Raw genomic sequence first — 18,986 nt, forward strand, 5'->3', positions numbered from 1 at the left:
TGTATGAGAGTTTAGTTTGTGTGTGTGTGTGTGTGTCTGTGTAAAATGCTGACAGAACTGGTTGTCTCTAGTTGGAAATGTTCTCATGTTTAATTTGTTGGATTTCTCATATCCGAAATCCTTATTTATTTATGTAAGACCAGCCATAAATTGCAGCAGATGTTTTGCCTGACTCTAGATTGTGACTATAATAATGTGAATATACATCTTCTTGGATGTGAGACAAAATGATCTCAATTTAAGATCCACTTACAAACATTTGAAAACTTGTGAAATTACACTGAGGAGGACTCTTTTTTTCCACACATACTGATTCCAAGGTCAGTGAATGAACTTTTTGTTGTTCAAGAGTTTGAGTGAACAATAAATTCCCACTCGCTACTTTGAATTACCACGGGGGAGGCTGATGCAATATGAGGTGAGTAAAGTGTAAAGTAAATAAATAAGTCAGTGGAGTTTTCACTGAATGACAACAAAGCTTAAACACCTTCATTTCTGTTAAAGACTTTAGATCAAGATGACATCCACGACCTTTGTGCAAATCAATGTCTTCAGATTTATTCATCTTCTTTAACCCGTGTTCTCCTCGACCTTAACTGGAAGATCACAGATTCACAATGTGCACAATGTCTTTCCTAAATAAGACAACAGAGCTTTACAGTTTGTTCTTAAACCAATTTTAAGTCCTGAAGTTCCTCACCAAGTTAATAGAGCTAGAGTTCCTCACATATTCCTCACAATATTTATGCAGAAAAGTCAGAAGCATAAAGGTATTCCACATTTAGATGACTGAAATACATGTACACCCTATTTCAAAGCTTTCAGTGCATCAATTGCAGCGTTAGTTAAAATTGAAATCTGAAGATAGATTTTACATTTCTGATTAAATTTAACCAGGAACTTTGTATAATCAACATTTATAATGATGCGGAGTTGAAATCACGTCATTACTGTTTTAGATATTTCACTTGCATTCTGTTTTTACTGTAAAGCACTTAGTAACTTTATTTTGAAAGGTGCTACATGAATAAAGTTACTATTACTTCTATGATTCAGGTTTACTGCTATCTTACATCTGAATGAACATTTAAGCAAATCTAACTATGTAGCCAGTAAAACAAAAGTTTGAAAGTTTCAGCTTTCAGTCAAGTGAACTGATAGACCTCTGCTTGTCACAGTGTGTCTGATATTAACAAGCTTTCTACCACACAGTCAAGGCACCGCCAGCAATAGGATACTATAACATAAACCATATGGCAGAAACTAGTATCCACTCCAGTGTGTCTTGTATTACTTTAGTGCATGTTTTTTTTCTAAACTGACTTCCTAAAGGACATTAAAGACCTGACACACTGATTAACTGACCTGCTGCATGTTTAGCCGTCATCTTAAAGTTACTTCCTACTTACTGGAAGTGGTAATAAATACATGTAGAATTTGACTCTGATGTACATTAATCTTTGGAGGAACTGGATGTTGTCTCAAGTTTTTCCTGCGTGCCATAAAAACCATAAAACTAGACAGTGTTTTGTGGATATTTAACATATTTTCTTCCCATCGCTATTAAAAAGTTAATGCTGTGACAGGTCTTAACTTAAACACACTGATAATGTAAACTCATATCCACAGTATATAATAACAGCTAGGGAGATAAAAGGAAGCCCAGTTATGACCCTGGAAACAGCAGATGACAAAATGGTTTCAATTCAAATTTCCTTTTTCTTCAGCGCTTTAAGGATTAGAAGATCGAAAGCTCCGAAGCCACACTAAATGGACCTTGAAATGAGATTGTTTTGCCAATAGCTATACGTTGTTTCTTCTATGTCTTGATCTCAATCCTGAGTAGACCTCTAACACACTTTTCTCTGATAAAGACTTCATCTAAATCCCCCTTTTTAGACCTCCTCCAGACTCCAGAGATGGCAGGATGCGGTTTATATCTGCCCCGCTGCAGCAGCAGTGTGTGATAGAGAATTATGTTGTTTGGCAGACGGAGAATTACTTCGCCATCTCCGTAGCCCTTCATGTTGCCTCCTGCATGTGACAGTGGGTGGTCTAACACCTTCAGTATATCAGTTCTGCTCTATTTCACATGGCAGGCTGACTTTTACTCAGGTTCAGATCTTTTAATTCATTGATTTTAAAGTAATTTGAGTAAAGGCTCATAAAAATACACAAATCTTCTTTATAGGATATAGGATTGGATTCTGGATAGAAAACCTGCATAAAACAGTGTACCATTAAATCTTATTAATGTTTCCTTTAGGTGTTTTATTTTGTCAAACAGTCATACCTGGCTCTCCATTTAAAAAAAAAAATCCTTACATCGGTGGAATTTCGTGCTTATTCTTAGAGCAGCTGTGAACCAGAGGTGAATATCTCACTTTAAATTGAACTCATTACACATACATGAGGTGTTGCTGTGTGTTTTTCCCATCAGCGATACAGCGGGAAGAGGAAAAGATCTGGCTAAGTTGTTTGAGACGTAATGAAGGTTGGTGGCTTTAAGAGAGCTTTGGTGGAGACTTTGTGGTTCTTGCAGTAAGGAAATGGTCTCGAACATGCGCGGCCAGCAGGGAAAATAATCAGCGCAGCGCTACGACTTTATATATAAATCACTAGTAGCCTATATCATAAAAATTAATAATACCCACACCTGGATTTAAAGGAGCAGTGTGTAGGATTTAGTGGCATCCAGCAGTGAGGTTTCAGATTGAACTGAATACACCTCCACTCATACTCCCCCTTCCAAGCATGTAGGAGAACCAACGCTGGCTGTAAAAATGTGAAAGCTCCTCTCTAGAGCCACTGTTTAGTTTGTCTAGCCTCCGTGAAAGAGCGCCTACTCCCTATGTGGATATATTTTTATTATTATTACTTTTTTAAATCTTTATTTTACCTCGAAAGACCATTGAGGAGGAATTCTCATTAACTATGGTGTCAAGAAAACAACAGTAACAATGCAAAACAATATTAGGTTGGTAAATAGAAGAAAATTAAAAGTAAACAGATAACATCACGGTGAAGTTTAAAATATTTGCAATTTAATTAAAACCAGGTCTGAAATAAAGCCTTTGAACAGCTATAAAGGACTCATTCTAAGCTAAAGAACAATTCTTATTTTTAGGTGATTATCCACTAACTAAAAGCATACTTATAAATATATTCAATTCATTAAATTCAATCCACCTAAATGTTGCACACTGGTCCTTTAAAAAGAATTACCTGCTATGATGTATCCTTTCTGATTTCCTACATATTTTCTACATGGATGTTTTTTGTCACCACATTATTATATCTGAGGTCTAACAGTTATTTTTTTTAGTATTCAGAAAATACATTATAGGCATTCAGCTACTAAATCAATAATAAATATTAAGTTGAATTATCCCCTGAAAAATATATCCAGTATGCATTTTCATACACATGTTAAATATACCATTATACTGTATGATTCAATCTTTTTCATAGTCATTCAGTGACCCTTATAGTGCCCTGTAATATAGCAGCAGTATTACTTATGTTGCTCCATTTATAATGTATTCAGGTTTTTCATTTTAATTCGTTGCCCCTTCTGTTTTTAAGGTGAGATTCAAAAACAGCTTGTAATATTTGGGTTTATTGGGTTGTGTTCTCATGAGGTTAAAAACATAAAAAAGAGAGTTCTGTGATGATAATGGAAAAACTAAAAAGTTGACAATCCAAAAACTGGTTGGGTGCTGAGGCCTCCATCAGCTCATATAAAGTGACATAAAGAAAGAAAAGTGCTATATAAATAAAGTTGAGTATTATTTTATTTCTTCTTTCTGTTCTTCAAATGTCCATCTCATCCTCCTCTTCCTCATCCTCCTCCTCTTCCTCATCTCTCCATCTGCTTAAGACTGAAACAAGACTGTCATGACTTCCACTCCATCATGAGAAACATTGATTTCGGCTCAGTGGGGATCATGCAAAACAGCCTCTCATTAAAATCATAATTAGAACTTGAGCGACACATGGGGTTCAACTGTGGGGCGAACCGAAAATCACTGGAAACTATTAAACTTGCACTTAGCCTCTCGCTCCCAAACAGACCGTGCCTGATCCTGATTATGACTTATGCAACGTGAGGCGAAAGCTAACGGCGGCGTCACATCTGCATGAAGTCAACGTATGTTTTCAATCAAACTTTGCTGCTTTTTATTTTGTCGAATTAAAAATGGGGGGCGGGGGGGCTTTATTGGTCATTAAAAATTGGAGTTACTTTCATTGTGACAGATAATAAAAAATTAAAAAATGTGTTAATTTGAAAACCATCATGACTTATTTCTCAATGTCAAGGCCATTCGCTCACATGAAGGTCACAGCTGTGCATCTTCCTCATCCTCATCATCTATTCTTACACAAATATGAAACTCAGATGTCACATTAAGTCTGACAATCCTCATAAACTCCCTCATCAGTTGTGAAGGTCCACTTCAAACAGCACATAAACACACACACACACACACACACACACACACTCGCACACACACTCTGCCCTCTCCCTGTCCCCAGCCCCGGTTGCCTAGGAGACAGCTGAGACGGGGACCCCATCTCATTACACACCAATGGGGCTGTGTGACTGGCTGTGGCTGGAGGAGGAAACGTGGGATCTTTATCGCCATCTATCAGCCAAAACGGTGTAAGACATTTCTTTTTCTTTTTTTTTTCTTTTCTTTTTTTCTTTTTTTCAGAAGCAGTGATTCTGCCTAGTAACCCAACATGCTGACTTCTTCTGGTGCTGAGATCCAGACCTGAATCTCTAATGAGATACGTGGCACTATGAAGCTTTACACAAGACAATGATAAAAAAAAAGTTTAATACGGGTCGTTGGTCTTATAATTAACTACAAGATAATCAGTGATTAATAGGAATAAACCAGAACTCAAATTAGAGTTGTGTTTAATGCAACAAGGTGACTTTGAGCAAATTATTTTTTAATTTTTAAACAATTTGTACAGTTTAGATCCATCACATTACATTAAAATTGTGCTTACACATAATTAAATCATTAATAATGATCTAATAATATAATTATATAACATGGAGGGACCAGAATTTTTTATTCATGTGCATTTTGTTGCCAATATCTGTATCTTTAAGTTCACTAAAATGATGAATGCACTAACATTATTATAATACTTATAATAAGAGAGGAGCTGTAATGATTAGTTTATTAATTGGTTAGTTAATCAAAAGAGACAATTGTTTTCAAACTATTTTGATAGTTAATTTATCCCTTTTAGTCATTTTTTTAATGAAAAAGAGAGCAACAATTATCTGGTTTGAGATTAAATGTGATTATTTTCTGGTTTGTTCAGTCCTCTCTGATCGATCTTTGGGTTTGGGTTTGGGTTTGGGCTTGCTTGATCAAAATAAGATATTTTAGGGTTGCATCTTCAGGACACAGTGATTGACATTTTCTTACATTTTATAGACCAAATAACTAATTAAGAAAATAATCACCAGATTAATCAATGAAAATAAACATTAGTTTCAGTATGAGAGTTGTGATTTAACACAGATTAGATTCATTTACTAGTCAGTGTCGTCAAAATAGGAACCAAAAGAAAGAGTATTCAGGTCTTTTACCCAAGTTAAAGTATTAATACCACAATGTAAAAATACTGTATTACAAGTTCAACCATGAAGTCAAATCTTATATTATCATTAAATTACCTTCATTAAAGCTGCTCGCTATGCAAAAAAAAAAATATTTATACATCATATGACTTAATTATTACAGCTACCTGAGCAGCATTTTAACTTTGTGTTAATTTTAACTTCTTCATTTGCTGTTGGTTGTTAGGTCTTTAACAATGCACTATATTTAATAAAGCGGTATAAAAAGAAAATATTTACGTCTAGTTGTACTTAATTGCAGCACTTGATTAAATGTATGTGGACTCTACAGTCTAACCCTGATTAAAGGACAGGTTCATCATTTTTCAACTTGACTTAAAACAACAGTCAGGAGCCCAAAGATCACTGAATCATGTTGTTCTTGCTGTAATCATTCTTCCTGTTCATACTGACCATTAGAAGATCCCTTCATAATATATAATAGTGCACTTACAATGTACAGTGTTACAGTCTTTTTAGTGCCAAAGTCTCTCTTTTTGTTATTATACTTCCACCACAGCTCAACAAGGAAACACAAAGAGGGAATTTGATGCCAAAAAGACTGTCAATGTGTCTGATATCCACTTGATATGACAAACTCAGACTGCTGAAGCCTCATATAAGCTTAACATCAACTCTTAAGTGCATTTATGCATAAAATGACTCCGTCTTTTAATAGCCAGTATGAACAGGAGGATACTTTTGAATATTTTAACAGAGAGACAAATTCATTGTTACTGGAAGAGACTTACTTAAATTATTTTCCATCATATATAACAATGTTTGGACAGGATTAAACCAGTTTTTTTAGGACCATGTACTGGTTTCTGCATCCTGACACATTTGCCAGATCAGATCTTTGAATCTTCGTACCAAACATGCAGTTTCACTTAGCACAATTAAAGTATTCATGAACATATATACTGTATATGTGTGTGTGTGTACAGCGTGCTTTTATATGCATCCAGAGGACCACACAAGTTGTTTCTGGAATATACTGCAGTTTATTAACTCTAATTGATGTGTTATGTCATTATTAAAAACATCAAGTAAAAATGAACACAGCAGCAGAAGCAGGAGTTTGGGCTGAACTGAGCAGGACACTGTTTGTGCATTTTTTAATTTCTACTCGGCTGGGGACAAAAACACAGATAATCCTTTTGTGCTACACACGTCGTATGTGAAACAAAGCCACAGATACAAGTGATGTGAAGTGTTAACCTGTTTCTAGATAGATTAAAGGTTTCTTTTAGATAAATACCCTATACTCACCATATTGTGTGGAGTGCAGTTAGGAATGTCGGTGTTATTAACAAACGTAATAATACTCTGTGCGAACAGCAGACAAGAAATTGCAGGGCAGGAAAACTATTTCTGTCGTCCATCGGCCACTTAAACTATTATTCTCAGCCAAGTAGACTTTATCTAGCACCGGATGATGGTCGGTTCCCCTTGAAGCTTCTAGCAGACTTTATATATTTGGGCTCATGTTACATTCCCATCCTGTTAAACAACCTGATTGATTGCATCTAAAGAAATCCAAGGTCCCTACCATTCATGGTCTATATAATCTAAATATCATCTATAGTGATATCCATGCGCAGGTGAAATTAAAGCGTCTATGAATTGTACTTATTGAAATGTGAACAATCCACAAACCACCGTGCTTTAAACATTCTGCCTCGGTCCCTTTAGATATACTATAGTTGACCCCACCTAAAGCATAGTATTGTCATTTAAATGTAGATATAGGCAAGGGTGATTGGAGCTAACACAACAAACTTAAAAAAAAAAGATAGCACACGTACACTTGTAACAAAGATCGACGTAGAAATAAAAGACAAAATATCAAGAAATAAAACTTCTTCATAAACATAATGTAACATATGGCATACACTGCAGAACTGAGCCTTATGAAAACTACTCGTTTGCCTCAAAAGAAACGATCTGCAAACACTAACTATGGTGTGATGGCGATATACCGAAGGTCTCTGTAAACATTCTCTGATCTAGGCCTCTGATTCGGACTGGTCGGTGGCGACGCTGCCATTCAGCTCGCCCAGTCCTGATTGCTCTTGGATGTCAGTCATCTCCCCGACGATGAAGGTGGGCTCTCCTACTTTGCTGTTTGCCGAGCAGCTGTCCGGCTGCTTGGCCGCCTGGTTGGTCAGAGTGGGCTCTTCATCCAGCCTGCTGGAGATGGACCAGTAGAGGTGAGCGTCAAGTCTGGCCGCAGCCAATGAGAGCTCTCGTGCCGAACAGGAGGGAGTGTCCACCTTAGGGAGGAGAGACATAAGAACTGGTTAAGTCATATAGTATTTTATTTTATCACTTTCACCCTTATGATGCTACTTGTTTTTCCACTATACTGCTTGTGTCAATATGAATTTCTCCCAAGGGGGATCAATGAAGATGTATCTTATCCCCATTAAAGTTTGTATAGACATCCGTGTGTTTCCCTGACTCGTCATTTTTTGGGTTTGTGTGAAATATCTCGGCTAACTATAGGCTGGATTAGCTGTCCAATTTCTACAGATATAGAGTTCAAATTTATAAAACCTCAACTCAGGCCATCATCAGGACAAGATTTCCCTTCGTTCAACATTTTGAATTATGACCAAAAACCTAAAATATTAATGACATTCCCATCAGCCTCAGCTCTACTTTGTGTTCAGTGCTGTATTTTCCTCTTGAGTTGTGCACATTTGCAGAAAGGCTCATCTAGCAATGGGCATCCAAAAAGCAGTTTGGATTATAAAAGCTTTGGTATGTGTGGCATAAACAGAAAATACATACTATAGTTAGAGTTCCTACATTTCCCAGCATGCATTTCAACAACCTCAAGGGAACAGAAAAGTGTGAGAATTCAGCTGATGTAGGTGGAGACAGGAATAGGGATAACAGAGTAAGAGTCCCAGTTTTTCTTTCTCAAAAATCTTGTAGTTAAATGCATTCTGGTGACAGTGGAGGAACTGGTATGTTTGTTTGATGAAGAGCAATGAAGATTTTTTTATTTGGGAGTGACACCACAACCAGACATGTGTGGGGATGTTTTGAAATGTTTGAAGCATGTTTCGCTAAGTTTGATGGGGCTGAAATGCAAATATGTCTAAAAAATCTTACATTAGCAGCAGCTTTTGTGTTGAAAAGGGTTTAGGTTTAGGTTCTTTATCAGCTAGACACAGCTTTATCCCACTTTCATATCAGTTCCTGTCCTTTATCACTTCGCCTCTAGAAAGACGTTACCTCAAAGGTGTGATGGAAGGCGCCGTAGTCGATGTCGAAGAAACCTTCTGCGAGAGACATCATCGGACTGAACCTGTGACCCCACAACACCTCCTCTGCTAGGTAGGAGCTCCTCGCCTGGCACGTCATCCCTACACACACACACACACACACACACACACACACACACACACACACACACACACATTTAAAAATGCATAGATTAACAGTTATTCCTTACAACATTCATTCGGGCTCTTGTAAAACATAAAGAGGAAGTAACCACCATTATTGAGATAGATGGCTGTGGCCAAACTAAGCAGAAAGTGATAGCCACAAATTCATACCGCTGATGCAGAGATAATTAATTTACCTATTTAGTCACAAACAATTTACTGGCAAGCTGTCTTTCCATGAATATTCTCCGTGGCAGAGTTATGACTGTCGGCTTCTTCTTTGTAACCCTCTACAGCACTCACTGACTAAGGTAATCAATATTTAGAGTAGGCAGTGAGGCCACCTCTACCTCATGGAGACGCATCGTGAAATAGCTCTGATAAACTGAATTCTTGCCAAGCAGCGAGGAAGAGTTCAGTATTATATCCTCTCAGAGTGAATTTGACATGAGGCAGTATGACAAAGGGATAAAAGAAAAAGAGATCAACTCTGTCCAAATCTGTGCAAAGGTAACTGGCTAAAGTAGGTATTTGTTTTTACAAGGCTAGACTCTTTTTATACCTCTGTTTGGATTACATAGTTCACACAGACGGGGAAGTCGACAAGTTGATGCAGTTGAACAGTAAAATTGGCTTCACTGAAAACTCTTCATTCAAATTGAGTGTATCCATGAATGCTTCTCACTTTTTCAGCTTCATCTCATTTCAGTCAATATAAATCCAGATATTATAAAGCTTTAATGAATGTGGGGGGGGGGGGGGGGGGTTGATGGAGGGTGTTTGAGCTTCAGAAATGAATAATGAAATGTATTACAATGCTAAGACACAGCAAAATGGGGACACATTCACAATTTGAGGATAGATGCTCTCTCTGCCTGCTAAAACACCTCAGTGCATCTACCCACATTTTTTTTTTTTTACCTACTATGACATATATTATTATTTTATGGTCTATGTTTTAATCTGGTTTTTATTGTTTTTCTGCCTGTTTTTTTTTTTATTTTCCATTTTTTGTGGCCTTTTCAAATTGTATTCTTGTGAAGCACTTTGAGATTTGTATTTCTGTGAAAGGTGCTATACTAAATTATTATTAGTAGTATTAGTATTAGTATATCCACTGCTATTTTAAGAATATGTACATTTCCCATATATTCAAAATATAAAAGAATGAGGGAATGGGAATGAGGAGGCCTCTAAAAATGAAAATGTGTATCTCAACTCGAGACATCCTGGAAGAACACATTAATTTTTCTAATGGACAGTTTTAGAGGGTGAGCTTTCTGTAAAACAGTGATGGCATTACTGTAACATCAGACAGTCGCATGCATCTGCAAGATTAATTTCTTAATGCTCATTTCTAGTTGCCAAACACAATTTTACAACGTGGAAGCCATTAGAGCTTTTCAGTCAAATTAAATTGCAAGGCATTATTTCCCATATATTTCCCAGTCTTGTTGTTGTTACAGTATATTTTGTCATTTTATCCAGTAAGTAACCAGATATTCAGTTTTTTTCCAAATACTAACATCTTCATTTTATATGCAGGCAAGCAGATTGAACCCTTTTTTAGTGATTTTTAAGTGACACTTTAGTTATTTTATCTCTCTTGTGCACAAAACTACCAGATTTAAGCAGCTAAATTCTCACTATCTCACTTCTGAAATAAAACTATTAGCATAGAGAAATGAAAAGAATGATTTACCAGGGTCAGACAGATGATTCATTAATTTAAACTATATTAAACTTATTCCTCACCAGTTGCTTCCACCATTCCCTCCAGGATCACCACGATCTCAAAGTCCTCCTTCTCCAGCTGAGACTGTGACATGTCCCAGAAAGCTGAATGTGCGTCAATCTCGTGTGAGATCACCAGCGGCGAGACCAGGAAGAGACGATCATCGCCCGTCTCAAAGCCCACGCTGATGTCCGTCTGGTCCAGAGGGATGAACTCACCTGGAGGGAGAGAAAAGAGTTCAGTTTTTATAAGCTACTGCAATCACATTTTACTGAAAAGGAAGGTCCTTGGAGTTGAGTGGCAGAGATGTCAGCAGTATTTATGGTAACAGTAGTCATATTATTATCTCATAATTAACGGTGTACTCTGGCACTCTCACCCTCCTGAGTCTGTTTGGACTTGATGAGCTTGGCCCTCATGTTGGCCCCTACGATGTGGGAGCTGCGAAGGTCGCCGACCCTGAACATCAGGCAGAGCTTGTCGTCTCTCAAAGAGATGACGGCGTGTTTGGAGAACACCAGCGTCTCAGCTCGTTTGTTGGGCTGCGAGATCTTTACGAACATGCAGCCCACCTAGACAGGAAGGAAAGGGGAAGGGGGAAAATGACACTGATGATGAAACTGAGGCTCCGTGCAAAGAAAGAGGGAAACACGACTGGGGAAAAAGAGAGAATTATTGAAGAATGAAAAACATCAGCTACAGTACACACTGCACAGCTGCAACAATGAGGCCCAATGAAGCTGCCAACAATTGCAGCCTCACTGGGCCTCATGCATGAGCGACTTGTTCTTGCATGAGGCCCATTTATTCTTAAAATGCACATTCGAGTGATTTAAGAACATTTGTGACATTCATCAGTTTGAGCGTACTCATTATTTTCTAGGTATGAAGGAAATTTACGAGTGGTCCAGACCTGTCGTGCGTGTCAGGCATAGATCATCTCTGCCTTTCTTCACTAAGCACAAACACTTGTTTGACTTAATTATAATACCCTAATATGGATTTATTTGGAGTTTAAATGTGATACCATATGTAATTTTTATGATTTTTTTTTTTTTTTTTGAATATTTTTTGGTGCAGCACCTTCTCCATTTCAGTAGTTGCTTTCACTAGTTGCTAGGAAACTTCTCTCACTTCACATCAGCTGCCTCTCTGTCTCTCCCTGCAGGTCTCTGTCCAGTATCATCTGACAGCGTAACATCACCGACCGTTGGCTATAATACTCTCACCCCTAATATCTCTGTGACTGTCACATGACCGCCTGACCATCACAGAGCGCTTTGCTTTAGAATGACATGTTTTAGCCTCTAACTTCACGTCAAAGCATCCCCTCTTTATTTATGATGACATGTTGTCGGTAACTGTATTCATATTTTGTAATTGTTTCAGGCTTCCTACTGACACTCCTAAACTTGTGATGTGTTTGTCTTCTAATTTCTGAAAGGACTTGAAGCTATGCTGCGTTTTTTACTCTTTGGGATCTTTTTTTTTTTTTTATGAATAAAACTCACACACAAATGGAGCAGAACATGGAGCCTTATATGGCAATTTTAGGGAAGTGCATTACACCATGATCACATCTCATGAACGCACACCTACTCACGAGCAGGAGGCAATTCATCAGGCTGAAACAAGCGATTTATGACAAGCTCAGGCAGTTAATAGAGTCTGTCGGATCCAACCTAGAACACTTATACGAGCAAACCTCTGAAAAAAGTAAAAGAGGATAAAAATATGATCTTGAACACAGACAAAGCTTGTTCATTTTTGTTCATTATTGTTGTTAAAAACAGTACTGACACCGGAATTAACCTCCGACTCCGTTATTTTTAATATGCTCAGTAAAGCAGCCCACATTTCCTTGCGTTTCTTATATGGCATGGTTCCAGCTCGTAAACATCCATAAATATGATTCTGTTTGGGCGTCTGTGTGTGAATCCATCCTCATCCAGAGTGCTTACTTCATGCAAAAAAAAAAAAAAGAGCTCTATCAGCACTTTTAAAGTAAATATTCTTTTTCAGGAAGCATACCATCTGCATTGAATTAATGTCATTTATTCTGCACAGTGTTCGGGTATTCATGCATATCTGTAAGCTTAAGTTAAAAAAAAAAGAAGAAAAGCAGTACATTCACATTATCATATTATTAAATTGATTCAGCTGAACTTACATGGGGTCCCCTCGTTAAACAAACAGACATTTAGGTTAAATAATATTTGCTTTTCTATTACTTGGGTAAAAGTGCGGTTCTCCTGAATGGGATGAGAACATTTGATAATCTTACAAAAGTATTTTAAAAGGCAGATTTGTAATGTTTTCTTTAACCTGATCTGCCTTGTTGTAATGAGCTCATCTCTCAACGTATGCAACACCATGAAGGTCAGTTTTAGTCTAGTTGGTACGTTTTTTTAAATGTATTTCAAATATATTAAAACAAGTAACAAAATAACAAAATATATAAGCAAGAAAATCATCAATCATATATCTCAAGAGCCCAGTAAATAACTCAAATTAGGCATTCTATGTATATAAAGGAGTAGGAAGAACTTAAAAATGTTCCCCGTCCTATTTTACCCCTAGTAATATATTAAAAATCATTATATAAGATGCATTTATAGAAATAAACTAATTTATTTTCAATTCAATTATCTCAATAAAACTACAATCTGGACAATCTGATCATAATTTTAGCTGTTTTTGTGCAGCATTGAGTTCTACAGTAATGATTCCTTTATATTATGTCTTTTATCAGCTCCCAGTGCTCACCATGAAGGCGTTGACCATGGATCCCAGTATAGCTTGCAGCAGCAGCAGCATGGTGCCCACTGGACATTGGTCTGTGATGACACGGTGGCCGTAGCCAATGGTGGTCTCTGTCTCGATGGAGAAGAGGAAGGCCGAGATGAAGCCGTTGACATTGTTGACGCACGGCGTCCACGTCTCGTCTTCCAGATGGTCCAAATCACCCCTTGGGAAGAAAGAAGGAGAATGTGTGAGAAAGTGAAGGGGGGAGGGTGACAAAGTGGGTGTCAAAAAGGGAAGAAAATAGACAGAGAGCGAGAAGATTTATATATTTAGAACGGAGGTGCAGAAGTATATCGCGTGAGGTCTCATCTCTCACTTTAAATCCACCTTTTCTTTCATCTAATTCCTAAATTTGATCTTTCACATATTCATGAATTTGTAGTCACCTTTTCTTGATGCAGCAAAAAAAAAACCAACAGCTTTTTCCATCATATGTCAACACATCCTGTATCTTCCCTGCATCAGCTCACAGTTCAGTCTTCTGGCACTAAAAGTCTGCAGATTTTCTTTATAGCCACGCACTACACAGGCTAATGTCCCTGATTAACACGGCTGCAGCCAGAGAGGGAGAGCTAATTAATGAAAGTGGTGTTGAGTAATTTATATAATCTATGACTTTCATTGACCTGTGTTGGTGACCGAGGAATTGCAGCAACACCGACAGTTCTCTGGCACAGCTTAGGGTGGCCTGTAATTGATATAAAAAGGTCACAATTTTTACGAGAGGAATATGTTAGCTAATTAGAGCGGGGATCCAGCAGACACATCTCATGAAGAGGTAACATCATGATGAAATACGCCGTAATATTAATACTGCTTTGTCATCTGCTTTTTTGGCTGAAAAATGGGGCTTTTTTTTTTTTAGCCGTCGTAGCAGAAATGTCATGCGATGGTTGGTCATTCGCTCGCAGGCATCATCCCGCCATCTTTGAGCAGTTAAAAGTAGTAGTAAAAGTAGTGTCCTCGTAATAATTTAATTAGAAGAATAGTTTGACATCAGGGGAAATATGCTTACTCGACTTGTTGCCAAGAGTTAAATGAGACGATCGATACCACTCATTTCTGTCTGTTAAATATGAAGCCGCAGTCAGGAGACAGTTAGCTTAGCTGTGCAGAAAAACTGGAATACGAAACAGCTGGCATGGCCCTTTCTGCATTAAAAAAGTCTGCCTGCCAGCACTTCTAATGCTCAGTAATTAACACCTTATCTTATGTGTTCAATCCATACAAAGACCAAAGTGTACAAACAGCATGTTGTAGTTTTACTAGGAGTTATGTGTGGGACTATTTCTTGGCCATCTCATTTAAAATCAGGGTGTGAACTACTGGGGAGCCAGGGGGACAGAGCCACCCCCCCCCCTCCCTCCTTAATACATGAGCTCCCCTTAAAACATGATATGGGACATTTTAAGTTTAATACTGAGAATGCCACACATGTTTATTTTTCTGCATACTCATTATCATGAATCATGCGTAATGAATGAATGCCTTTATTGTCATTGCATGTTCCCATAAAACAAAATTTGCTCTCTCATAAAAGAAAACTGCTCAAACACACACTTGCATACACCCACATAAAATAGAATAACTGTTAAATAAGGTCAAATATGATTATAAAGTGCTGTTAAAAAAGATCAAGTGCCTTAAAGAAAAAAAGGATAGGCTAAAGTGCAAATGCAGTTATTACACATCAGTCAGTGATGATTCAGTAGTTCATGTATGGGTAAAGGATAAAAACTTTTCTTCAGTCTGAAGGTTAAAATAAGTCCATTATGGATGTACGATTCATGCAAGTGGACTATTACTCACTAATTCGCTTTAATAACAATACTGGCATGCATGCTTTTCTTGCCATCACCATCAAAGTGTGCATCATAAACTTCATCTGGTTTAACTGAAAGGTCAGAAAAAAGGAAACTTTATTGGTGCCTCGGTATCGACATTATTCATTTCTCTGTTATGTGGTAGTGTATGTACAGTGATGTCACCGGCTCTGAAAACCTGTGGCGTCTTCTACCGAAAATGTTCGTGACAACCAACCCTGATGTTACATCTGCTGCCGAGACTGCTGTCATCACAAACCTGCTAACACCCGAGCTGACAACGCAGGACAAGTCGACAAAAGAAGCTGGAGATGGAGGTAACAGCTCAACAGTGTGACCTGTCTGTGTCTAATTTGTGCTGATAAACTAGAGTATATAGTACATCTGCAGAGTAGATACTGTGCCCTGATGGCTATATAGTATCATACAGTAATGTTTGGTTTTATGTGTTCATGAATTGATCATATATACAATGATATACGATGATATACTTACCTAACTCTATGCAAGTTTTAAATGTCAAACTATTCCTTGAACTAGCTATGAGGAAAAGGAAGGAAGAACAAAGTTAAGGAAATTACAGTTTTTGAGAAGAAAAATAATAAAAATGTTGGTACTGTTATCTGAAAGTAAGATTTAAAATCCAGGAATCAGTATTTTGTGAGGCAATTGTGTTTCTAAAATGAATCAGATCAGATATCCTGGTCATTTTTGGGCTCTAAAGTCAATGTTGCTGGATTTTAGCAACAGTAGTGTTTAGTCTGATAAGTGTGGGTACGGAGGTGAGGATGGAGGGAGAGGTTAGTGGAGGTCCATATGGGGAACCAGGGGCACAAAAGTATTGGGGGGGGGGGGGGGGGGGGTGATTGAAAACCTCAATACTCCTCCACTCCTACTCCTATTTCTCAAGACCAGACAGATCCAAATAAATAAACTTCCTCCAAACTTACCTGCAGTAGGCTATGAGGTACCAGATGGCCCCAAAGAAGAGCCATGTAACAGCGTAGGCCATGACGAAGACAAACAGAGAGCAGCGCCAGTTGAGGTCCACCAGCGTGGTGAAGATGTCAGTCAGGTAGCGATAAGTCTCCCGCATGTTGCCGTGCTGCACGTTGCAACGACCGTTCTTCTCCACATAGCGTTGCCTCTTGCGTGCTCTCCGTGCTGGTGAAGAGACAGAAGGGAAAAGACACATATTGAATTAGAGATAGAAATCTAGAAATACTGCAAAAAAAAGGGGGGGCTCTTGCTCTCGTGGAAAACACTTGTAGCCTCAGTTTTGGTGATTTTTCTATGTGTGAAAAAGGTTGAAGATGATCCTTCGGAGGTGTGTGAGTCTGAGTTCCTCAAAACCCTTTCAAGCCCTCTTTGAAAACTTCAAAAAAATGCATACGAGGCCGCCTCTCTAAATTTCTGAGAGTTTTTTCCTGTTTGAAGATACAACTCAGCGACTACAGCAGAGGATATGAGTTAAATGAGGGCTCGTAGAGAGATTGGAAGATAAACAGAGGGAGGTGCCAGGGGAAAAAACTACTTAGAGAGATGGAGTGTAGCTCAGAGGAAAGCCAGGCTAGTAAAGACAAGATAACAAATGAAAACAGGCAGGTGAGAGGAAGAGAGCAGAGGAAAAACAACAGGACAACATAATCAAACGGCCAAAGAAGACAACATACAACACTGGACTTTAGTTATTGTACAAACCTGATTGCATAGAGAGCATTTTGACTTTGGACCAAGGCAGAGCAGAGATGATGACACAGACAGGAAACTAAAGTATTCTAGTTTTTAATCACTTCCATAATCAGAAATAGTCTCTGCCAGTTTCTGTCATACATTTCTTACATATTTTAGTGCAAATTGATGGCTCTTGAAAAAAAAGGTCCTTTCTCTTGGGCTGTTTTTGACACCCAGACATGATGTCTACCATGAATCTTTTAGCTGTTTAAAAGGTTTTCTCTTTCTAATCTCCAGTGTAGTTGAATTGTAAAAATGCATTACAGTGTTTGTTTTATTTATGTCCAAAAATGTCCAAACCAAACCCAACTGTCAGAGAAATGTGCATTCCCCCCTAGTTCTTTAATTAGTAGTGTTTTAGGATTTCAGGGTTGTTGTTTTGGGGGTTTTTTTCTTTTTAACTTTCATATAAACTTACAGCATGGAGGAGAGAAACTGGAGCAAACAAAGAGCTGGAGAATGGAGAGGTCTAATGAAAAAAGACGAGCAAGACTGTCAAGATCGCTGAGGGGTGAACGAGCTACAGCCCGGTCCAAATTAGAGAAAGATTCACGACTATTGCACAGGAGATGGAAAGGGAGAAAGTGCAGAAGTTCAGCTGATATACAGGGTGTGAGTGTGAGTGTCTGTGTGTGTTTGTGTGTTTGTGAGTATGGATTACAAAGTGTGAAAATCCAGACTCCTGGGTCTGTTAATAGCCCCCAAATCTCTGGAGCTGCTAAATAGATACCAAAGAAGCCAATAATAACATACTTGCAACCTTCATTCAGCTTTATCTAGACTTGAATGAAGCCAATAGAAAGTAGTCGTAACATTTTACAAACAATTATCTCCTCGGTGGACAGACTGGAGGGCCATCAAGGACAGGAAGTTACATTCAGAGTCACTCACGCCACCCGAATCGTCCCCTCTCCTTCTCCGGCACAATCTTCTTCCTGTGCTGGGCCTGGGTGGCTTGGAACTGTCGCTCAGCCAGCTTGTTCTGGAATGACCTCCTGACCTTGACCAAGGGAGGAGGAGATGGCGCCGTATCCGTGGTAACGACGTGGCCCAGCTCCTCCGAAAGGTTGAAGACGCCGGTGGAGGTGGTGGCCTCGGTGGCCACCTCCACTTCTTCTTCCCCTTCCCCTTTCTCCTCCACAGGGAGCGAGAGGGAGTCAGGGCGGGAGGGGAAGACTGTGTTCTCCAGCGCCATTGCCTATATGTGTGTGTAAGTGTGTAAGTGTATGTGTGTGTGTGTGTGTGCACGTGTGTTTATTGAGTGTATTAGTGTGTTATTGATACCCTCCCTATGGCTGACTCTGTCCACTGAATATTGATTGTACCATTTGTTTGCTTGACTGAAGCCTGGACAAAAGGAGAGAAGAGCATAATGATGAAACAACATCATGAAATAAATGAGCTGTTAGATTCTTTCACAGAAGTTTACAACAGGAAGTTCACAACACATTTTTTCTTTAAAGGAATAGGGCCTATTTTTGTCACTCTGAGCTGTTATATTCCTTTAATTCTTAGTGAAACTGTGAGTATTTTTATCAGGCTACCAGATCTATATGTGTGGTCTCACTTATCATACAGCTTAGACCTCTTCTATTTCACCAAAGGCAAAATTAGCTAAAATCCTAAAAGGAAATCCTGATCCTTGATGTTGATATTACACCGTTTTTTTAAGTCCTTGGAATTAGACATGAAGGACGGGAACACATTTAGCCTGCGCTTCTTTGAAAGGCAGCCAATCCTGGAGCACGTTCATTGTTTTGCATGTTTCATAAAGGGCCTTAGGGTAGACTGTGTGTGTGCGTCTGTGTGTGTCTGTGTGAATATGTGTGTGTGTGAGAGTCTAT

At 38.5% G+C, this 18,986-nt stretch overlaps 1 protein-coding gene across 2 annotated transcripts; it reads right to left on the reverse strand.

Annotated features, from left to right (window-relative positions):
• Positions 1 to 7,653: 7,653 nt before the first annotated feature.
• Positions 7,654 to 18,337, reverse strand: kcnj9 (potassium inwardly rectifying channel subfamily J member 9). 2 transcript variants are annotated; one of them, XM_053330556.1, is made up of 7 exons: positions 18,034 to 18,337; positions 16,359 to 16,572; positions 13,547 to 13,748; positions 11,160 to 11,352; positions 10,801 to 10,998; positions 8,891 to 9,021; positions 7,654 to 7,920 (listed from the first exon to the last, which is right to left on the reverse strand). In XM_053330556.1, the coding sequence occupies exons 1-7, from the start codon at positions 18,335 to 18,337 to the stop codon at positions 7,654 to 7,656; spliced, it is 1,509 nt and encodes a 502-aa protein (XP_053186531.1). The 2 variants fall into 2 exon arrangements, with proteins under 2 accessions (XP_053186531.1, XP_053186532.1); XM_053330557.1 differs by having other exon boundaries at positions 16,359 to 16,565; positions 18,030 to 18,337.
• Between the last annotated feature and the right edge of the window lie 649 nt (positions 18,338 to 18,986).

This window comes from Scomber japonicus, chromosome 12 (assembly GCF_027409825.1).
Source record: "Scomber japonicus isolate fScoJap1 chromosome 12, fScoJap1.pri, whole genome shotgun sequence".
Lineage (NCBI taxonomy): Eukaryota > Metazoa > Chordata > Actinopteri > Scombriformes > Scombridae > Scomber > Scomber japonicus.